The sequence below is a fragment of the Vespa velutina genome, chromosome 2, assembly GCF_912470025.1.
Source record: "Vespa velutina chromosome 2, iVesVel2.1, whole genome shotgun sequence".
Taxonomy (NCBI): Eukaryota; Metazoa; Arthropoda; class Insecta; order Hymenoptera; family Vespidae; genus Vespa; species Vespa velutina.
In genome coordinates this window covers 13,510,367-13,532,907 of record NC_062189.1, presented here as the reverse complement: position 1 = coordinate 13,532,907, position 22,541 = coordinate 13,510,367, and the positions used below count along the sequence as shown (strand labels likewise).

At 31.9% G+C, this 22,541-nt stretch overlaps 5 protein-coding genes across 28 annotated transcripts in view; 2 read left to right on the top strand and 3 right to left on the bottom strand.

The window, feature by feature from the left end:
* The window catches only part of LOC124946897 (peripheral plasma membrane protein CASK), a 127,427-nt gene extending 120,903 nt beyond the window's left edge, over nt 1–6,524 (top strand). For all 18 annotated transcript variants that reach the window (XM_047488289.1, XM_047488291.1, XM_047488292.1 and 15 more), the window contains 5 exons: nt 1,764–1,883; nt 1,989–2,105; nt 2,181–2,288; nt 2,369–2,544; nt 2,637–6,524. In XM_047488289.1, the coding sequence (XP_047344245.1) occupies nt 1,764–1,883; nt 1,989–2,105; nt 2,181–2,288; nt 2,369–2,544; nt 2,637–2,816 (701 nt within the window). In that variant the 3' untranslated portion in view covers nt 2,817–6,524. The remainder of the gene's footprint in view (nt 1–1,763; nt 1,884–1,988; nt 2,106–2,180; nt 2,289–2,368; nt 2,545–2,636) is intronic.
* On the bottom strand, nt 67–9,581 carry LOC124946903 (ell-associated factor Eaf). 3 transcript variants are annotated; one of them, XR_007100231.1, is made up of 7 exons: nt 9,155–9,574; nt 8,916–9,066; nt 8,473–8,704; nt 8,174–8,407; nt 7,727–8,019; nt 7,487–7,649; nt 6,844–7,366 (listed from the first exon to the last, which is right to left on the bottom strand). XR_007100231.1 is itself a non-coding variant. In XM_047488321.1 (6 exons), exons 1-6 carry the CDS (start codon nt 9,161–9,163, stop codon nt 1,134–1,136), a joined length of 1,020 nt encoding a protein of 339 aa, XP_047344277.1. In that variant the 5' UTR covers nt 9,164–9,581; the 3' UTR covers nt 67–1,133. The 3 variants fall into 3 exon arrangements, 2 of the variants coding, with proteins under 2 accessions (XP_047344277.1, XP_047344276.1); XM_047488321.1 differs by lacking the exons at nt 6,844–7,366; nt 7,487–7,649 and adding an exon at nt 67–1,234 and having other exon boundaries at nt 9,155–9,581; XM_047488320.1 differs by having other exon boundaries at nt 6,844–7,649; nt 9,155–9,575.
* Nucleotides 9,582–10,332: 751 nt separating this feature from the next.
* On the top strand, nt 10,333–15,278 carry LOC124946997 (GPI ethanolamine phosphate transferase 3). Its single transcript, XM_047488542.1, has 4 exons — nt 10,333–13,382; nt 13,458–13,628; nt 13,713–13,933; nt 14,006–15,278. The coding sequence occupies exons 1-4, from the start codon at nt 10,802–10,804 to the stop codon at nt 14,198–14,200; spliced, it is 3,168 nt and encodes a 1,055-aa protein (XP_047344498.1). The 5' UTR covers nt 10,333–10,801; the 3' UTR covers nt 14,201–15,278.
* On the bottom strand, nt 14,753–17,582 carry LOC124946998. Its single transcript, XM_047488543.1, has 3 exons — nt 17,359–17,582; nt 15,799–17,276; nt 14,753–15,635 (listed from the first exon to the last, which is right to left on the bottom strand). The coding sequence occupies exons 1-3, from the start codon at nt 17,474–17,476 to the stop codon at nt 15,519–15,521; spliced, it is 1,713 nt and encodes a 570-aa protein (XP_047344499.1). The 5' UTR covers nt 17,477–17,582; the 3' UTR covers nt 14,753–15,518.
* A 671-nt stretch (nt 17,583–18,253) lies between these two features.
* On the bottom strand, nt 18,254–22,434 carry LOC124946999 (solute carrier family 35 member F2-like). 5 transcript variants are annotated; one of them, XM_047488545.1, is made up of 9 exons: nt 22,224–22,434; nt 21,724–21,833; nt 21,390–21,583; nt 21,049–21,211; nt 20,722–20,878; nt 20,432–20,642; nt 20,126–20,253; nt 19,537–19,732; nt 18,254–19,373 (listed from the first exon to the last, which is right to left on the bottom strand). In XM_047488545.1, the coding sequence occupies exons 1-9, from the start codon at nt 22,340–22,342 to the stop codon at nt 19,338–19,340; spliced, it is 1,314 nt and encodes a 437-aa protein (XP_047344501.1). In that variant the 5' UTR covers nt 22,343–22,434; the 3' UTR covers nt 18,254–19,337. The 5 variants fall into 5 exon arrangements, with proteins under 5 accessions (XP_047344501.1, XP_047344502.1, XP_047344503.1 ...); XM_047488546.1 differs by having other exon boundaries at nt 20,126–20,187; XM_047488547.1 differs by having other exon boundaries at nt 21,390–21,656; nt 21,724–22,434.
* Between the last annotated feature and the right edge of the window lie 107 nt (nt 22,435–22,541).

Below are 22,541 nucleotides of genomic sequence, written 5' to 3'. Positions count from 1 at the left end.
ACACGCGTTGTTGATTCTTCGGGATTGCAGAAATAGACACAGCGATATGAACGATCGAAGATGGGCTTCGTTATAAAATCACAATCTTTGTATTCGCATAATACTATACACTCCATTCGATACCACTTACATATTATCATTCGTCCGATCTGAAAGCGTCGTTCCAGTTTTATTAACATATCCATTTCAGCGTATGCCTAAGTTAATCATTTTTACGCCCGCAGGAAGAGGAATAATTGATAAAATATACTAATATAATACATACTTTTTATTAATTCATCTCTCTGACACATTTTCTTTTTTTTTTCTTCTTTTTTTTTTCTTTTTTTTTTTTTTTTTTTTTTTTTTTTTTTCCTCCAGATTTTGAAGGGAAAAAAACGAATTACACGAAAAGCTTCTGACCGTCATGCCTTAATCAATGCAGAAACACTTTGCTGATATTTCTCTCTTTTTCTTCCCCAATCCTTCCCTCCCCCCGTCTCTCTTTCTCTCTTTTTCTTTCTCTATCGTGACGCACGAAAATTGAAAAAGGAAACGATATTACCAATGGATTGTATACTATCGATGATATTTTAATTCGTTGAAATAAAATCGAAGTATGATCGGTTACTTTTCAACATATTAAAAAACCATCGAAATCCTTGAACCGTTGGACGTATAGTCTTCTTTAAGGAATGCATGCCGTACCTAAGCAAATCATGTCACGTACTTCACTTAACGCTTATATAGCACGATTCCTTTTTCTCGCTAAGAAGCAAACAGACAAGCGTACATCGTCTACAAATATACACGATTGTGACATTTCTTTTAAAAACTTAACACATGAAAAGAGAGATCGACCCAATACATCGTCCTTGATATTCTATATTACAACCTGCCATAACATCCCTCTTTCAATGAAAATTCCCATTTCTTATTTTAATTATGGTTTCTTTTCAACTGTATACCTAAATAATTTACTTTTTCTCTCTATGGATCGAGATTAAGTTTTCGTTTATATCGAAAGAATTGATGATCTCATTTAGAAGATAACTCGAAATGAATTCATTAGGATTTAAATCAATCGAAAGAATCAAGAAAATTGTACCTTTGTCGTATCCTTTATTGTAGAAACATTTTTCCCTTTACGTTAATCAGAAAAGACTAGCGTGGTCAACGTTTCTGCCTTCGTTCATTCGACATCGACGATATCGAACAAGCAAGCTGCCCAAATAAGGCTCTGAGGAAGCTTCTCCTTTAACAAAAGCAAAATTAATAAATATGACACTATATAATCTATTACACTTGGCTCTAAAAAAAAAAAGCAGCGATTGTATGCTTTTAAAGATCTTCAAATGCTCGCAAAGTATTTAGTTGCACGAGTTCCGCTGTACCAGTATTTTATGACAGTACTCTCTGCAGAATTATTATTATTATTATTGTTATTATTATTATTATTATTGTTATTATTATTATTATTATTATTATTATTATTATTATTATTATTATTATCATTATTATTATTATTATTATTATTATTATTATTATTATTATTATTATTATTATTATTATCATCATCACAGTAATGATTTTTTTAGAGTTTACCATTGAATTAGCTTGACTTGTTGCTTTTACAAATTAAAGAAAATATATACTGGCTGAATTTATAAAATTTACACATATCGAATGAAATAGATACACTGTTAAATTTATTAAATTGTATACAATCGTCACGCTGTTATTCGTTACTTTTACGAATTCTGACGTTAATCTTTGTTTTACAGTGAATTGCTCGATATTCGGACGGAAGAAGAAGCAATACAAGGACAAGTATCTTGCGAAACATAATGCAGTCTTCGATCAGCTGGACCTGGTCACCTACGAGGAAGTCGTTAAACTTCCCTGTGAGTATTAATTATTATTAATATTACAAATTTAACAATAATAACAAAGAAAAATTATAATTACATTATATATGTATATATATATATATATTTTTTTTTTTACAGATCCTGCCTTCCAACGCAAGACTCTGGTTCTACTGGGAGCACACGGTGTTGGTCGTCGACACATCAAGAATACGATTATTGCGAAGCATCCCGATAAATATGCCTATCCTATTCCGCGTGAGTATATTTTAAAAACGATCGAATCTCGACAGGAAATAATGAATAAAATCCTTTTTTATTTTACTCATTTAGATACAACGAGGCCTCCACGAACTGACGAAGAAAATGGACGTAATTATTATTTCGTGTCGCACGACGAGATGATGGCTGACATCGCTGCTAATGAATATCTCGAATATGGTGTGTATTAGACTATTTCCATTGAAAATTCTATTACTAAGTTCGCTTGAATGTAATCGATGGTTTATCCAAATATTTAGGAACACACGAGGATGCCATGTACGGAACGAAACTGGAAACTATTCGAAAGATTCATGAAGAAGGGAGAATGGCGATATTGGATGTAGAACCGCAAGCATTGAAAGTCCTACGTACAGCCGAGTTCGCTCCGTACGTTGTCTTCATTGCAGCTCCAGTACTTCAAAACATCACCGACGTAAGTGCCGATAAATTATCGATTCTCGTCGATCGGATGTGACTCTAAGAAATAGGTCAAACATTAATCGGATTGTCCTGTATAATTTGTAGTACGACGGTAGCCTGGAACGGTTGGCGAAAGAATCCGACATGTTGAAGCAAGCGTACGGACATTTCTTCGACCTGACCATCGTGAACAACGACATCGAGGAGACGATCGCCCAATTGGAGGCAGCAATCGAACGAGTTCATACGACGCCACAATGGGTGCCGGTTTCTTGGGTCTACTGACAGAGGACCTCGCCATCTCGACAGATAGTCAACGCAGATTGCAATGGCTCCTCGAGAATGAAGCAATGATAAAAATAATAACGTGATAACGTGATCGAGATCGCGATCGAACGTTCTCGAGCGAGTTGTTGAAAGTCGAAGGGAGCAACGGTGAAAGCGACGGCAATTAATCGTCGACGAGTCGAACGATATCCACAAATTTATAACTATCGCCGTGTCCTTGTGAAGTGTTCAAATATGAGCGTCGCTCGACATTCGACGGTACTCTTTTATCGGAGGTTAGAGGTAGAATATATTAAAAAAGAAAGAAAGAAATGAAAGCAGCGATCAAAAGAAAATAGAGAACGTCCCGATCGATGGCTTTGTCACGTCGAGACATTTTCCACGCTCAGTGGAAGAGTTTTCGCGCAAACGAGTCACTTCTCGATCATTGTCTATTGGACGATGGCGATATTTATCAGATCTCCGATCTTCAAACTTACATCGACGAATTCGTTCGATCCGAAACTCGATTCCTCGCGAGCACCCGAACCCTTCAACGTATTCCTTCAATATCTTCGCGAGGAAAAGCCTATCTATGCGCAAACTCGCTAAATTAAAATTATCGAATTAGTTCTCCTTTAGAACTAACGTGACTCCTCACCATCTCTTCTATCTTTTACCTATTTATCCTTTCCCTCTTTCTCTCTGTCCTTTCTCAACCTCCGATCAACCTTTCGCTCTCTCTCTCTCTTTTTTTCTCTCTCTCTCTCTCTCATTCCGTTTAACTCCTTTCTCTTTCTCTGTCTCACAAGATTTTCATAAATTTCTCGCACGGCGTCGATGCGGAAAAGACGAACTTATAAAACGAAGAACCTCTCTACGGGTACCAAAGACTACAAAAAAGAGAGCACAGAATACTATTTCAAGATGAACAAAAGAAAATGTATCGGCCCATGAGATTAACAAACGAAACAAACTATTAATATATCTATCTTGATCGATTTGGCCGGCTCATATCTGCTGACTGTTGCTATCTTCCTTTTCTCTAAGATAATCATTAACGAATAAAGAAAAAGAAGAAGAAGAAGAAGAAGAAAAAGAAAGAGAAATTGAGAAAAAAGAGGAACGCATCCCGACAGAAAAAATACGAGTATTTCGTCTACGACGTAATAAAATAAGCGTTTCGTTCGTACAATCCTTAAAAAAAAAAAGAAAAAAAAAGAAGACAGCAAAACGATGAAGAAGAAGAAAAAGAAGACGAAGAAGAAGAAGAAGAAGAAGAAGAAGAAGAAGTAGAAAAAGAAGAAAAAAAAAAGAAACGTATAAGAGAAGAAAAATCGACCGAAGACGGTTCTCCTCGAGCCGTCAATCGTTTTACCAAATAGTGTTTAAGCAGTAGATCGATTAAACTTGATCGGTTTCCTCTAGTATCTATTTCCAATATCTTAAACTCGTATAGGCCTCTTTCGCCAGAAAAAAAAAAAAAGAAAAAGAAGAAGAAAGAAGAAAAGAAGAAAAAAAAAAAGAAGTATTCACGAAGACAGAACGAATAAAAAATAAAAGCGCGTGGCAGCTTCTTTCCTTTCGCATCCCGCTCACTTTTTCCATCCGCGACGTTCGAGCTTTTTCTAGCCACCCCTTACCATCCCCCGTCGTCCCCCCCCCCTTCTGATTCCTATTTTCCATCCTTTTCAAACCCTGCAGACACGACGAACAATCCACTTCCGCTCGTTCGTTCGTTCGATATTCGTCCTCCCCGTTTAGCCCTCTTGTACGCTTCATTCGTATCCATTGAATCGCTTGCCGATGCTACAACTACCGATCGTTTCACTCTCGCAAAATCAAATAAAAAATAACGAAGGTAGGCGACCCACGTAGACGCACACACACATCGATCGCAAGATGTATTTCTCGGTTCTCTTGTTAACACCCTCGTACAAAAAGCGCACGATCGAAGGATGTGAAGCGAACAAGGCGCGTCTTATTATAAGATATTTATAAAACGTAAACTCTAATAAAATAGATAGTCACTACAAGCTACGTGAAAATAATAATTACAAAAAAATTAACACGCTGCTGACACGCTCTCTCTCTCCCCTTTCTCTCTCTCACATATACACAACAAAACAGACATACAGACACACATACACACACACTCACACACAAGGACACACGTGTACTAAAAGAAAATAACACGTTCATATACTTCCATCGATTTCCTAAACAAACACACATACACACATACAAAGCAGACAGACAGACAGACAGACAGACAAAAATATATGCGTTTCACGAGACAAGTGTTAACAAGGATTTAAAAGATTTATAGGTGAATTCAATTGCAAGTGATTAAATGAATTGTGTAAACTAATTAATACGAAGTACTAGGAGAGATAATAGGAAATTCATGATCCGCTATACATACATACATACATACATACATACATACATATATACATAAATACATGTGAAAAAAATCGATGACGAAGTGGCGAAAACGCGCGGTATCTCGTTATCCGCGACAACGAAGAGCGTCATAATTAAAAGATAAAGTTAGGAAGGAATATGGTAAAAAAAAAAAAAAAAAAAAAAAAAAAAAAAAAAAAAAAAAAAAAAGAAATGAAATGAACGATTTAACGGTGAATACAAAAATCATACGGCTCTGTTTCGAACGCGTTCGACGTAAATACTCGTGACCGTTTTATGATCTCGAAAAAATATACGCACATACGCTCGTTTTCCTACGTTCTTCCTATATATAGAGACACATATATATATATAACTGGCGTACGTAGCAGTTTCTAAGAGAGAGAGAGAGAGAGAGAGAGAGAGAAAGACACTTGCATTATAATACATAATATTATATATAATTTTTAAAAAAGATTCAATAGATCATGGTATTAAATAAAAGTCGAAATCCGATCCTCTCAGGTACTTCGGTATTGTTTAGGAAGAAAAAAGGAAAAGACGAAAGGGGAAAGTTTTAATCTTTAACATTTTAAGTCGACGCACGAGAAACTGTCGAAGGTGTTTAACGAAACAGATCCCGTAAGATCGTATATGAGTATTTAAGACGAGATAGATCGTCGCGTGAGAGAGAAAAGAATGGGAAAAAGAGCAAGAAGAGAGAAAACAAGAAAAGTTAGATTTACTTATTAGCCCGTCGGAATGATAGTGTTTTGCGTGCATGGAGACACAAAAGAAGAGCAACAAAGAAAATTAAAAGAATTAAAACGAAGAAAAAAAAAAAAAAAGTACTAATAATTATCGTCGGAGCGCGCGATGAGAACGATTCGTTAAGTGATTTTGTAATACACTTCTTATAAGTTGTAGCTGCCATATCCAGTTTAAATACTAGGTGCGTTGAGTGATAATCTAACGATGACTGTTACGATGATAATGATTGGTGATGGTGATAAATAAAAATTACGCGATGATTACGAAACGGTGATGGTAAACTGATGACGATTATGATTATGATAGCGATGATAATGACGATACGACGACGATAAGGACTGTGACGATTTACGATAATAATCGTGATGATCCTGCGTGCTTCTATAGTGTGCGTGTCCGTGAACGTGGGTGAGTTATGTTAAGATGTTGACGACGGGTCTAAAGAAAACAATAACGGTTCATTAAAATTATATAATTATAAATAAGAGGAAGAGACGAAGAGTATTATAAACGCGTTGTTAATTGAATTAATAAAACTAGCCCAAAGTATCAAAGTTTTAATCTTTATTCGATTTTACAATGACCCTTAGTACTAGATAATTTAAAAATTATCTTTGCCAATAAGTTATTATCAGATTAAATGGAAAATATTAGAAAGAAAAGTATCTATATTGTTGCTGATTAATGTTCCATTAGAAAAAATTAAATGCTATAATGGAAATAGATCAAATAGGAATACTTGATTTAAATGATCTATAGACAATTTAATTATAGCAAGTTTTTATTTCAACTATGCATAGATGAATGAAATTTCTATTAGATCATGGTATTTAAGATTATGTATTTAAATAATATTAGTCACTTAACATTTTTACAACCTAACTATCCTTTTTATGCAAATACATCTTTCATATAGATAATGCCCTTTATATAATTTAAAAGTAGCTTTTTTATTGTATCTATGGTATCATTTCTTAATTTACATACAGAATTTGCTTAAAACAGAATATTAATAAATTAGTATATTATATCCATTAAACATAAATATTTCATAATGAGTACTTTCTTCTATTTTTGCATTATATTAGAATCAATCCATATTACAGCATCAATTCAAGACCTTGCATGAAATAAAATCTGATATTTCTTTTCAAGTATTATTAAATGAAATTGTTCGTTGAACATATAATATTCATTATTCCATTATATTTATAGGATGGTATATCTTTTATATACAATCAAATTTAATTCATTTTCAAACATATATTAATGGCTGTTGATTTCTGAATCGAACAATATAATATTTCCATTTGTTCCTTTTTTTTTTTTTGCAAATATATGTCATTGATTAGAAAATACACAATAACACGTAATCTCACAATAAGATATTTCTGAAATTTACACACAGGTATAAAAATTACAATTAATATTATTAGAACATTTTCTCTAAGAAAAATTCTAATAACAATCAAACATATTGCATTATAAATAATGAATATTAATATTCTTACCTCATGCATATCTATCATAGAGACCACATTTTTATTACTTTTACCGTTTTAAAAAATCTTTATTAATCACTGTCAGATTCTGATTCTGACAGCTGTAAATCCTCGTTTAGTAAGTTATTTGGCATTAGCGACGTCGGTGATAAAGTCGTACCGTTAGAATGACCTAATAGCATGATTTTATATTAAAGAATTAAATATAATTAATGATACAAAAGAGATTAATGTTGTATTAATACATACCATTAGTCGCTGTTGGTACTGGAACATTTCCTGTATCAGAATCACTATCAGAACTATCCGAACTTGAACTTCCTGAACTTGAATCGCTAAGAGCTTCTTCATCACTATCTGCAGCAGCTGGAGCTTGTACAGGAGGTCGAGTGTTCATTATAGGAGACATTCTGGTTAAATTCGTAGATTGGGATGCTACGAATGATGACATCGGTGATATCATAGGGAAATCATCATTTTCTGAACTAATCATTGGAAGACTAGCCAAAGTTGATTGTGCTGTCGATGATTGCATTGGTAAACTGTATAAGAGCATAAATTTAAAATTAATATTTTCATAATTTAAGAATAAGCGTTTAATTTTTTTTTTAATGAAAATTATTAAATATTGATATAACAAAAGAAATTAATGATTTTATAATAATTATAAATAATATTATAATAATTAATTAATACCTATCAGATATTGAATTTGGTGGACTTTTCCCATGATATGGTGATATTTGAACAGGACTACTTTGCTTTGAATGCAATTGAACTACTGGATCTCTTTTTTTACGGTTTACAATTTTTGCCTTGTTAGTCGGCCTACCATGAGTTGGACTTTTCTTAGTTTCCACAGGTGTAATAGGTCTATTAATACTATTTGTCGTAGAAGTTCCCAAATGTACTTGAGACTTTGGTTCTGTTCTAAAAGACACAGGATTTATGACAATGATCTTATTGAATTAAAGATTAATATAATACAGTCATACCGAGTCTTTTTAACTTGAACATTTGCAGATAACTTTTCTAAAGTTATTTCTCCTGTTATTCTATCAATTATAAGAACACATTCTTTATGGTAAGGCCTCTGAGAACCCTTGAACACTGTATGAGGAATACCTGCTCCATCTAAATGTGGAACAGTAACGGTCATAGTATTATTTGCTCCAACATCTACTCTGGCCATTTTAGACACATCTACACTTGCTGGTTTAAAATCATCTTAAAAATGGAAAAAGATTAGCATAAATATAAGGAGTATTATATAAAAGCAACAGAGAGAAGGAGAGAGAAGGAAAGAGAAAGAGGTGAAAGAGAGAGAGAGAGAGAGAGTGAGAGAGAGAGAGAGAGAGAGAGAGAGAGAGAGAGAAAGAAAGAGAAAGAGAGAAAGAGAAAGAGATATGGAAGATAAAACAAACAGATGGAAACTTACATTTAAGTGTATGGAATGCTGTCGATTTATTATTAGTAAAAGAAGGTCCTAATTTCAATTCCCGAACTTCAGGACCTAAACCAAGTCTTTCAGCCATGCTGTATCTGGCAGATCGAGTATTATGTTCAGCAATCGAAGGAATCGACTTCATCTAATCAATATAATTCATCTAATCAATGCCATGTAAGATATCAAAAATATTTATTTTAACGCTATTAACAGGTCACTAATCATCATACCGTATGCATCAATCGGTGTTGTGGCAAAATATGGTAGAAAATAATTGCAGCATTTTAGTATAACACTTATAATAAAATTTCAATTTTTCAAACTTAAATTGTAACGTAACGAAGATTCAAGTTTATAAAATATTTTTAGACAAAACACAATGACTTGAGTAATACGATAAATAAGAATAAAATCAAAGAGTCTCTAACTCTCTAATTCGACTCAACGAAAAATCCCATTGACCTAATTTAGTATCAATTTTACCAATCAGTACAATCGGAAAGTTTCTACTAAAAGTGAAATTGTCCCTGCGAGGTCCCTAACATAGTATAAATTATTATATCCATGTATGTACAATATGATCAATCCATTCACTCCTTCCTCAAATAATTTAATTGGTTATAGACATTGAAAATGAAACCGCTTGTTCACTGATCGCGACCAATAAAAAGACGTCCTGTATAATATAGCAAACTGTAAGAAACTTAATAAACCTATTTAATATATGATGTATCATAAATACTATTATTCGATATCTCAGTGTTGTCATTGGCATTACTGATTTGGAGAGTGTACAATATAATCTCCACCAATCCCGTTGCTGGATAGAATAATAAGAATCTCCAATTATGGAAATGAAAAAGAATTAATTTTCTTGGTTATGTATATATATATATATATAAAACCAATATATGTATATATATATATATATAAAGAAATCGTATTTTTGAAGTTTCGTTTTTATTCAAAAACGTTTTGCGTTGATATTCTTATATGATAGACTTCTTAAAAAATACGATATTACTATGGAAAACTAGAAGATAAAATAATAATGAGGCATTGTACTCGAACGATTTGCGCGCCTGATTTAAAATAATTTATAATTACATTTTTCATATTTATTAATGAATTGATATGAAATAATTATAATCTTTTCCTTTGAACAAATTATATACAAAATTAATTGTTATGATATTCAAAAAAATTTCTAATTTTATTATTAATTCTTTCGATTATTTTTATTAATTGCCAAGATGAGTAACACATCAATTTTTATCATTTATTAATTTCAAGAAACGATCGAGCTATTAATCAATCAGATCTTATATTTTCGAATATTTTCACTATAAAATTAATATATTAAGATATTTTATAATATTTTATATATGTTATTGGTAATCGCTTTGTGTCAGTTTACAATATTGTTCATTTACAATGGCGGATCGCTATTCCCCTTCCATGTTTTGTAACACACCCCGCATGTTTGCGTCCTATCCTTGTGTTTCTAATGATTTCTAAGTCCGTATCCTTAATATAAAATGAGTTTTTAAAAATCGGGAACAATGAAAATATAAATTATTGTTAGTTCTGATCGAAAGTTATGCGATGATATTGAAAGTACTGTACTGATACTTTGATTCGGAAAGGAGTGAAATTCAAAAATCGATATTCGTTCATTCATACAAATTCCTAAGTTAATCGGTAATAAATTTTTCAAGTAAAACTCATATGTTAAGTTTCAGTGTGGTTAGAAACAATGTGTTAAGAACAATGTGGCTGATAAATTATCATGAATGGATAGATGTAACATTATGCAGATTTCTTTGAAGACTGATAAATATCAATAAAAATTAAAACACAATTGCAATTTTGTCAAAATGACCAAATTATGGGGTTACATTTTATTTCAAGGATGGATGTCTTATTTAATGACAGCCGGACTTTTAGTGTTTACAAGTGGTTTTCTTCTTAATCGAGTATCTAGACCAGAACGAGCAGAATGCAAGATTTGTACAACATTTGAAGATTGTAATATAACAAATATCTTTAAAGATACACAGTATGCTGCTGCAATCTGTCTAAAACCCAAAGCTAGAGTTGTGCTCCTTGTAGTTGATGCTTTAAAATATGAATTTGCTACTTGGTATGATGACAGTACTTCTGCAACATCTTTTCATCGTAACAAATTGCCAATAATTCATGAACTATTGAAAGAAAAGCCTTTGTATACCCGTCTATATAAATTCATAGCAGATCCCCCAACAACTACGATGCAACGTCTTCAAGGTCTTACCACAGGATCTTTACCTACATTCATAGATATTGGTTCAAATTTTGCTTCTGAAAATATTGGGGAAGACAATTTTATTGAACAAACTGCTACAAAGGGTGTTATTTTTATGGGTGATGATACTTGGATCAATTTATTTCCTGGAAAATTTAAACGTCAGTTTCCTTCTCCATCATTTAATGTATGGGATCTTGATACCGTTGATAGGGATGTCAGATATCGAATTTTCTTTGAAATGAAAAAGAATGACTGGTCATTACTTGTAGCACACGTTCTTGGAATTGATCATTGTGGGCATAAACATGGTTCACATCATCCTGAGATGTCTAGGAAATTGAATGACACTAATAGTCTTATAAAAGAGATTATTGATTTTCTTGATAAAGATATGATATTATTTGTTGTTGGAGATCATGGTATGACAAAGAGTGGAGATCATGGTGGAGATAGCCCTAGTGAAATAGAGGCTGCTATGTTTGTATATTCAACTGTTCCCCTTGTGCAACAGAATTTGTTTAAGAGCACTGAAAGTGTGAATCAAATTGATCTTGTTCCTACATTAGCATCGATTCTTGGAATACCTGTACCATTTTCTAATTTAGGATCTGTAATATTAGATTCTTTACCAGGAAATATAAATCCAAAAGATGATTCACTGGATCAATTATTACATCCATTACATAGTCTTTGGAGGAATATTGTTCAAACAAAAAATTATATAGATGTCTATTCTGCTAATACAAAATTGTTTACTAAAGCTCAATTACAAAGGTTAGAAAATATGTATACATCTCTGTCCGTTCAAGTAAAGAAAATAAATAATTTAGAAGAGTTTAAATTTTTTGTGGAAAACTCAAAACAATACTTTAATGAACTTAAAGACATATGTTCAGAAGTTTGGGTACAATTTGATTCTAAATTAATGTCAAAAGGTTTACTTTTAATGTTTTGCACCTTGTTCTTTTCTTATTTGATAGTAAGTGGTATTCCACAGCACCGTATGACTGCAATATTTGATACTCTATTTTTACAGTGCTCCATATTAATAAATGTAATAACTATTATGATAGTTCTTAGTTTGTTCTTTTTAGATATTATTACAGATTTAAAAAACACAATATTTTTTGCCACTGGAACAGTTTCCATTTTTCTTCTACTTCTAATAATTATTCCAAATTGGGATGTAATTTCTATGAATTTTTATAACTACCGTAAATTTAATAAATGGTCCTTTTTTAATAGAATAATACTCATATTAACTTTCTGTGGCTTATTTTCTAATAGTTATATTGTTGAAGAGGATAATGTATTAGCTTTTCTACTTGTTACATTAATTTGCTTACTTGTTTTTAGTGTAAGAGAAAAAAATATTGAGAAAAGAATGAAGACATTTTCCAAGCAATCAGCAAGATCAAATTCAAGTACAATTGTAATAGTCATTCTATTCTTCGCTTGTATTTCTATCAGATTATCATATTATTTTTGGCAATGTCGTGAAGAACACCATGATCGTACTTGCTCCATGTTTGTAAGCAATAAAGTTGGTTCTTTCATACCAAAAAATATAGAACGTATTTTATTAGTTATCACTTTATTCGTACTTGCATTGTATATTACAATCGTCAGAATTTGGTTGCGGAACTGTGGAAACCTTACAGGTTTTTCACTTAGTATTATTGTAGGTCAATATTGTCCAGTGATTAGTGGTGTTTGCATTGGATGTTATTGGGTTTTACAAAGGCTTCCAAAACTATCTAAAGTAAAATTTGCTCTTTCTTGGCAAATGAATGCATTACCAAACATGGTTTATATGATATGTTCTCTCTCTATATTTATCCTTTATTATCGGCCACTTAATGTATACTTATTACCAAAAAAGAAAGAATCAATTAATATTTATCAACGTGAAAATATAATTCCTCAATTGTTTGAAAAAATAAAGGAATCGATATGTCGAAAAGAAACTAATATAGATGAAACTCCAGTTGTTTATGGTTTGGGTACAGTGTACAGTGCTGCATTTATTTCACTGAACACTTTTCTTACACTGTTATACTCTTTATTGTTAGGTGATATGTTATCTCCCAGTACATTTTTAATGTTTATCACATGTATCTCAGTTTTGAGCTTATCTGCTATGGAGAGGTATAAACATGCAACCAGTGCCTGTAAGTATTTAAGGATAAGTTATACTAATGTGACTATTAGTATTTCACAATATATTATTTTTATGTTGTAAACAGCTGATCTTGTCAATGTACCTACCTCAACACTTCTTTGCTGGTTTCTGATAGCAGAATATTTTTTTTATGGAACTGGTCATCAAGCAACATTTTCTAAAATTCAATGGGATGCTGCTTTTATTGGAACAGGTGGCCATTTTCATGGAAATTTATTACCGGCAATTCTTATTGGTAAATCTTATATAATTATTTTTAATGTGATTTTATATCTGTCAATCAACTTTAAATATTACAACACATTATTTTTATACATAGGGATCAATACATTTGGATCACACATTATATTGGGAGCAATGTTACCTCTATTAGTGATTGTTCCATTTACGCTATACCTCATATTCCCAAATTTATGTAGAAATAAGATTTGCGAAGATAACATGAAAAGAGGTGAACTTGTACTATATGAACAAGAATCTATGTTCCATGGGGCTATATTTTCTGTCTCAGGAAAATATATAATGTTTCATGGAGTCAGAGTAAGTTGTTATCATTAATAATTTTATGTATTAGTAAGATTTGTTTGATTTATTTGATTATAAATTTTTCAGACTTTTGGTTCCATGCTTGCTGCAACAATTCACTGCCGACACTTAATGGTTTGGAAAATTTTTGCACCAAAGTTAATATTTCAAGGTTTAGGATTTTTAGTAACTTTATGCAGTGTACTAGCATCAATTTATATGGTATTAAGAATTGATCGACAAGTTGAACGGTTAATAAAACGTATCGTAAAACATAGGTGATAATATTTGAAAAAAATACTGTACAATTTGATAATAAAAGGTTCAGAAGTTTGTCTTTATATGCAAACTGATAAAGTCTGAGCATATGAAGAGACAATAAATGAAAAATTGTCTAAATTCCTGAAGAAAGGTCATAGCTTTGTACAGTAAAAAGTACTATATAGTTCAAACATATATAGAATAAATATTGTTGAAAATTGTATATACCTGCCAGAGTGAGAAGTATATTATTAAGTATTAAATATTGAGAACTAATTTACTTTAACAAATCGGAGTTTCTCTTCTTATGTATATGTTAAAAATAGAAAAAGAAACACATACTTGAAGAAGTATAGAATAAATATAGTATAAATATCGATTATACTTATATTATTAAACTTTTATATAGCGATACTAGATCGGAGTAGTGAATGCGATAATTTTGTAGAAATGATAAGTAATGATTAAAAAGGAAAAGTGAAATTGCCTTTAGATAAGATTATAAATATTTAAGTATTTCATATTGTGCTGTGAAAAGCGCACGAATGTATTTTAGCTACGGAAAAATTTAAAACAGAAAAACTTGTGATCAAACTACAGTCAGTCATATTTTTAGTGCGATATTTTAGATTGATTTATCTTTAGTTTCTATAGAGGAATTATGCGCAGAGTTATGTATATGTTATGTGTGTACTTACCAGTACTGCCAATATTTCTAAAATTTTCTACGAAGTTATAATTAAGCTATATATTAATAAGAACTTCAGAACATCTGTCATAAGTCACGGTGCTTCCTAACACATTAACGCTACCCTGCGTGCAATGCATTGCTGATTGCAAAATAACGTAACAATGCACTTGATGCAGGATTGCGTTTATGTGTGTGTTATTATGCCCTAGAGTCATAAAATGTAGTCATCAGAAGTTACTCTTATGACACAAGCTGTTTGTGATGAGCGATAAAAAATAAGAAAAGTGTGCAACGAAAAATACTTGCATACTTACTTCAGGGAAATAATAAAAATTAAGTAAACTTTAATACTCAACATACATTTGCAGTTAATATTCATTGTTAATAAAAATTCAATTATCTATGTGATATTTTTTTTTTTAACATGACTATTTTCATTTTTATTATTTCATAAATATTATTGATCGTCGGACAAAATATAAATAATTATTACAATAAAATAAATAGTTAAGTCTGACGGTTATACTTTTAACTGTTTTTAAAGAATTTTATTTATAGAATCAATATCATCTACAAGCTTTAGTTTCAACTTAGTATTTCGAATTACGAGATATAATAATAATAATATTAATAGATTCTTAAAACAACTTAATAATAATAATGATGATGATGATGCTTGCCTTCTTTGTGTTCGTTCATAATATATTTCATCCACTTAACATATCTTTTAAATTTCTCTATATTCTCTCTTTGCCCATCGATATCCTATGACATACGACACGTTCATTTGTATCAAACGTATGACAAAGTTCTCGATCATAGAATTTGTTATAAAACTCATATTGTTTATATTTTAAATTCCATTGATTAAATAGATAATAATATTATTATGATAATAATATTACATAAAAAAAGATGCTGAACTTACATAATCAAAATCGGTATCTCCCTTGTCATATTTCTGTAACATTTCCGCGGATTGGCTTGGATCCAATTTGTTGTTTGAATAATTAAATTTATTTCCTCTTTGTAAGGGATATTGAAAATTATTTTCAGGAACGTGTCGTTTAGCAACGGTATGAGTACTTTCCGGATAAGCAACCCAAAATGATGTTGTGCTTGGCGATGATCGAGCTACTTTTTTGATAGCATCTTTAGAAGCAGCTGCTGGATATTGAACACTTTGTGCCAAACTTTGCTTAATGGTATCTAAAAGAAGCTCATTTAACAAGCTATCGTCAGTATTTGTCAAAGATTCGTCAGTTAAATTTAACGATTGAACATCACCTTGTACATTCAGTTCAGACTTTACAGTTTCTAGAATATTTGCAGATACATTCTTTTGTAAATCGAGCAACATGTCAAACATTTGATCAAGAAATGCCATTTTTTGTTTCAAAGGTAACATCGCGTCCACTGTTGGCTTCATCCACATACCTGGTAGAAATGGTTTCTTTGATATTGGAGAAGGTACGCTTGAAGATTTTTGATAAGTCAGCGTATCGTTTAGAACCGAGATCATTTCATTCTTTAAAATACTTAATTGCAATAGTATCGTATTTACGAAAGCGTCTTTAGCAGCGATGATAGACGATACATCTTCGATTGATCTTGTTGCTCTTGTTCCAGAAACTGAAGATGTTTCATTCTCAGCTTCAGTCTTGTTTAATGTTAAATTCTCGAATAATTTATCCAAGAACGCCGATACTTTTTCATTATATTCCGTTGGACTAACGATCAGAGAGTTTGGAATCCAAAATTCAGGTGGTACGATGGTACTTTTTGGTGTTGGTTCGGTAAAACTAGGAATAGTGCTACTCGTTGGAAGATTTTTAAATAGTGTGTCCAAAAAGGAATATTTTTTTTCGATAAACATCGACGGATCCATTGCAACAGGAGGAAACATTCCTGGGAGATATTCCTTTATCACATTAGGATTGCTCTCTTTTTCAGGCGTTTGACTATCCTCGGGATTTGAATTGTCATCGTTCTTTAACAAATTAGAATCTTTTAGCTCGGTTTTATCATTTGACACTGTATTTTTCAATGAAGATTTTGGATCGTTTGTGAACAAGGTCACGCTTCTCTTAGTTTCTTGCGACGGTAGCGTAGATTTAGATTTCGAAATTTCGTACAATTGAGCAATGTCATTCATTTTCGTCTCAGGGGAATCACTTTGTTCGTCCGCCGTAAAATATTGAAAAGGACTATTTGGTAACAACTTAGAGCTATCTGCAGTCCAGGGAATCGTATCCATTCCACCAAAAAGATTGTTCAATAAATCAGTCTTTTTAGAGATCATAGCTTTCGGATCAACGAATTTAGGAAAAAGTGGTGATTTGGACATATACGGTACGTTTATTGTACTATACCCAGGTACAAGTGGTCCAAGTGATCTCGAATAAACTAAAGTTTATAAAGGAAAAGTTATAAAGGAAAAATTAATTCTTTTCGAATTCGAGATGAGAAATTTTAAAAATATATTTACCTGATTTTGAAGGATAGCTTGCCCATAACGATGGGGGAAGTACTTTAGACGTTACGCTGTTTAATGTAACGAATAAAAAACAAAAGAGAAACGATAGAACTACCGATTGTCGTGACATGGCTCTATCAAATGATTAAATTTTCATTACGATAGTCGTATTTAAAGGATTTACAGGTCGATAATATTTGCAAAGTCTTAAGGATTATGATCCGTCTGAAGTTGAAACAGTCTAATTAGAATAATCTCTTTTCTATTACATGTAAGTATGTATGTATGTACATATGGATTATAATTAACCGGTACGATTTGCTTTCGAACGAATGGAAATGCACTTGCCTTCTTACAATTTCATTCTCATAAGCTGGTATTTTAAGAATTATACATATTATATTTAATAAAGCTTTCACCATGGAACGTATGTCTCATTTATTCGTTTCATTTAATCTATATTTTTAATTTATATTTTTAATCTCCAGACCGTAGGTGGAATAGAAAATCTGTTTTTATTTTGTTAATATTTAAAGCGAGATATAGAAGAACAAGGTTAATTGGTTTTATGAAATTATTTTAAACGGAAAAGACGAAGAATATGGATTGGTAAATAATTTACAAATTAATTGATCATTTTATTCGCTTTATTGATTTTCCGATGAACTCGTAACAAAATGTTTTGATAGTTTAACTATATCGAATAACGAATGCATAATGCATTTAGAAATATTATCCATTAATTATATATAATATTAATTTATAAACACTTAACTGTACATAAACTACGCTTGAAATAATAATACTGATTTCTATAAATTTTCATTAATATAGAGAAAATTTAAACGACAAGTAATAAGAATTGAATCAATAATAAAAGAAGTATATGTGAGGATTTAACAAAAAAAAAAAAAAAAAAAAAAAAAAAAAAAAAAAAGAAAAAAAAGAGAAAAAAGAAAAAAGAAAGAAAAAATATCCTAAATTTTCGTTAAAAATAATAAAACAAGTAATATCGAGATATTTGGCACACACATCTCTTTGAGATGATACTCCTCTTTTTAATCTCGTAAAAAGAATTTCGAGAATATACTCGTGATTAAGTGTAAACGGCAATAATTAGTGTTTTATTAAATAGTCTTAATATTTAAGTCTTAAATTACGCTAAAAATTAGAAACCACCAAATCTTTTATTGGCTGAAAAGATTTACTCGGCTGATCTCTTCGTTTACTTGTACCCATTGTCAAGAAATACTTTTCGACACACACACACACACATATATATATATATACATATGTATATATATATATATATATATGTATCGATACGCACAACCGAGTTACGACTAATGTAGAAAAATGACTCGCAAAGTATCATCGTATTGCGTATCCGTTTTTCTAACTAATTGTAAGATAAGAAATGTTGATCGACGTCGTGACAGTGTCGATAATATTATACATCATTTATCGTCATCTACTATTTTTTCTCTATACCCTTATATTCACGTACTATTCTAAAGGCAGGAGCATGCAAAAAGTAGCTACTGACATAGGCCAGTGACCATAAGCGTTTCAAACAGAACATAATCGCTCGTGCTGCCGATATTGTCATTATGGGATCGTCAATGATTTGAGAAAATCGTGCGTCGTGATAGGGAAAATATTTAAAAGTAATGACACTCCTCCAAAGGTGATTTTTTTTTTGGTTGGTCTTTGGAGAATATATATATATATATATATATATATATATATATATATATATATATATATATATATATGTACTGCTATCTAAAAAATGTAATATAAACGGTACTATTACAATCGTAACTATTATTTCGATATACAAACATTCTTTCGTGTTTTCATTTTTTTTTTTTCCTTTGAATATCCTTGTATTGTATCCTCAAGATATATCTTCTTTACCTCTTTTACGAAGAATTGTAACTCTTGGACTTACGTGCTATTTATCTAGGCAGTTGTTTCCATGTACCTTATTAATTACAGGCAGAACCGCTGAGTCCATTAGTAGCCTAAAAGTATACACTCATTAGTAGGCTTAAAGGTAACAAAGGATGCATATGAGATAAAAAAAATTTGACATTATTAATTAGCGAATGATCTTTGTTACAAAAATGTCAAGGTTCAAATGCTTTGTGGAGGTGAATTGCTTTGTCATATCGATCCAAACGCTACCTTTAGATTTGCTTGACTACCATAGAACGATGTGAAGGCTGTGTCGGAACTGACACTGAGGGGTAAACTCATTGCATCCATCGTTTCTCTTTCGCTCCCGAGAGTGGATGCTCTTATATCAAGAGTACCGCTCACTGCTGACATACCGGAGCTCGTTGCCATTTCCACTTCACCCACGTCGCCATGCGACATGTGTCTTAAAATTATATCACTTTAATCGATGCTCGGTCAATTATTTGCTAAAATATTACAATCGTACTTTCTTATCAACTAATTATTTACTCTTCTAGATCCTAATAATTTTCACTTACCTAAAACTCTCGATAAAAATGCTAATTGTATTATTAATTGATTATTGCTCGGAGGATTAATTATTTTTTTTTCTTTTTTTTTTTTTTTTTTTTTTTTTTTTTTATAATAACTTTTAATAAAATTTCTTAATGTAATCCACCGCATCTTTTAACGTAAAATAACTTAAAATAATTTATTATTAATCTCAACAATAAAATAAATTAGACATAATAAAATTATTATATGCGATTTAGTGCATTAACAAGATGTATAAAAATGAGTAAACATTGAAATTTACCTGTAATCTGGAGCAGGAGGCTCGACGTGTTGCCTTCGCGAGTTCGATGATATCGGTGTCCTCTTTATAGCATAAATATATATGCCAGTCATTGTGAGCGTGTAGGAGACAAAATACAAGGTGTGAAACTGGAACAAAGCAAACAACTTCGTTCACCTCGCTTTTCTAACTGCATGCATTATTCGTGCAAAAACCATATTGAACTTATTAATTACTTTTATTTTAACGTATGAGTAATGTGATGTTGTAATTCCCTTTTTTTATATTTAAAAAAAATTTTTTTTTAATTTGTTTTAATTACTTTACCTTATAGTGATGTATCAGTATGCCTGATAAAATATTGAAAGAATCCGCAGTTAAAAGAGCCAATTGCAATGCCGTTGCACCGGATTCGTATAATACGACAGGAACGAGAGAGAAAAAAACAAATTGCGTAATGCAGTAAGCCACTAAGAACGTGATAACGGGTACATTGTCCCACTGGAACGATTCGATTTGAAGTCTCTCGAGAACGGCTCTAAAAAATGAATGAAAAATTGTACTCATCGTATCGATAGAAAAAAACAAAAATCGAAGAGACAATGATATTGACTTACATTTGCATACAACTCAATATCGTGCCAAAGAAACCAATCATACCCAAGTACTCAATAATATCGACCGTTTTAACAGCCAATTCTTGAAGTACCGTCGTTATCGAGAACAAAACGGCACCGCCGAGACAAAGCATGTCGCCGACTAATTGATTTTTACCTTTGCATATAATTGATAATGAAAGTAAATAATAGCATTTTAAAAAGATTAATAATAAGTTAGTATATAATAACGGTGATTTAATTGATACGATTAAGGATATAGTCAATACAATTTCATTTTAAAAGAAAATTACGTACAACGGATACGTTATATTTTATAATAATTACCAGTTGATGCTGGATCTTTATTGTTGTTAATTCCCGCCCAAACTAAACATCCTACACCCATCAGACAGACGGAAACACCAACGATATGGACCATCCTGTATCTTACTCCAAGAACTAAACAAGAAAGTGCTAATGCCACTGGGATAGCCACACAATCGAGTAACTGAAATGAGTTAAATTAATTTAATATGAATATTCAATATATTTTTTTTTTCCATTAATCCGATAACGAGCGCATCGATATTAATACATCGGTCAAACAGATGTCCGTGAGGAAAGGGAGAGCCATTGTCCTGGATCGTTGAAATCTTTAACATGATCAGTGTAAGAGACTGGTGTACCTGTATACTTGCGAGGCTGGTGAATTGATGCGACGATGTAATAAGTGTACACGCTTCAACGTCGATGAGCGCTAACAACAAGTACCTCCAACCACGGGCTTTTATAACAGATATTAGACCATTTCCAACACACCTACAGGACATCCACGTTGTGTATACTAGGCACATCATAGCGTAGTGTGGCAAATTTTGTCCTGTCTCGGAAAAAAATCTTCCTTGATTCTTGAAAATCATCGAAATAACAATAACGACCATTGGAATAGCCACCTATGGTATCGTTACGATTCGAACATTTTTTTCAAACTTAGGAAAGTACGAATTATAAATATCTTACCTGTTGGTAATGATAACTGGTAAGTTGTGTTGATGTAATGATTAATGAGTGTCATGAAGAAAAGTACCAGGGATAAAAATTGGCCCATTATTATGGCACGCCATACGGCCCTACAAATATAAAATACATCAATTATTTCGAAGAAAAAAGAAAAAGAAAAAAAGGAAAGATTTATTCAATGAGTATCAATTAACAAACGATATGAAATAACACAATAAAAACAAATCTGCATCGAATATCGATCAAATACGAGATAAAGAAGTTCCTTTGTAAGATAAATTAAGAAAAGAAATGATGACTTAAAAAAGAAACGTATGTTCGAAGAGTAGTATGAAAAATCGACGGTATATAAATTGTGAAACACCCGCCACTTTCGTTCTCTGAGCGTATCCCTCCTCACCCCTTCACCATTAATGCACGGACCACCGGCTTGAGGGTGAGAAGACATCATTGCACCTTTTGACCATTTTATTCATTGAAAACAGTTAAATCATACATACCATTGTCCCAGCTCGGATATGTAATTTTCGATTTTGTTGCAAACTCCATTTCTGGGCTGCATCGTTGAATTTTGGCCGCCGTGACGATCGCCCATTGACACTCCCATGCCATGGTGCATCTTCGCCCCGGGTCTTTTAACCGGCGCCTAACCGAAGCGCTTGCGCGACCTCCTTCCCTCCATTTACCATTGCATACGTATATTTCTCTTCTTTATATATCAGGGATACATCAGGGGTATATCAGTTCTCTATTGCTTTTGCGCCGTTAATGGCGACGAGATAACGATGTCTCCTTTTTTTTTTTCTTTTTTTCTTTAA

Excerpts from the sequence above, each read along its gene's own strand:
- LOC124946903 (XM_047488321.1), bottom strand. Across the intron at positions 8,705-8,915 it reads AGCATTCCATACACTTAAAT|ATGATTTTAAACCAGCAAGT; the intron begins GTAAGTTTCCAT and ends TCCATTTTTAAG. Across the intron at positions 1,235-7,726 it reads AGTACCAACAGCGACTAATG|GAGAAGCTTCCTCAGAGCCT; the intron begins GTATGTATTAAT and ends CTTTTGTTAAAG.
- LOC124946997 (XM_047488542.1), top strand. The coding sequence starts at position 10,802 with ATGACCAAATTATGGGGTTACATTTTATTTCAAGGATGGATGTCTTAT. Across the intron at positions 13,629-13,712 it reads ATTACCGGCAATTCTTATTG|GGATCAATACATTTGGATCA; the intron begins GTAAATCTTATA and ends TTTTATACATAG. Across the intron at positions 13,934-14,005 it reads TAATGTTTCATGGAGTCAGA|ACTTTTGGTTCCATGCTTGC; the intron begins GTAAGTTGTTAT and ends TAAATTTTTCAG.
- LOC124946998 (XM_047488543.1), bottom strand. The coding sequence starts at position 17,476 with ATGTCACGACAATCGGTAGTTCTATCGTTTCTCTTTTGTTTTTTATTC. Across the intron at positions 17,277-17,358 it reads AAGCTATCCTTCAAAATCAG|TTTATTCGAGATCACTTGGA; the intron begins GTAAATATATTT and ends TATAAACTTTAG. Across the intron at positions 15,636-15,798 it reads GAGATACCGATTTTGATTAT|GATATCGATGGGCAAAGAGA; the intron begins GTAAGTTCAGCA and ends CGTATGTCATAG.
- LOC124946999 (XM_047488545.1), bottom strand. The coding sequence starts at position 22,342 with ATGCACCATGGCATGGGAGTGTCAATGGGCGATCGTCACGGCGGCCAA. Across the intron at positions 21,584-21,723 it reads CCAGTTATCATTACCAACAG|GACAAAATTTGCCACACTAC; the intron begins GTAAGATATTTA and ends TTTCCGAGACAG. Across the intron at positions 19,374-19,536 it reads GTAGTCAAGCAAATCTAAAG|GCTACTAATGGACTCAGCGG; the intron begins GTAGCGTTTGGA and ends GTATACTTTTAG.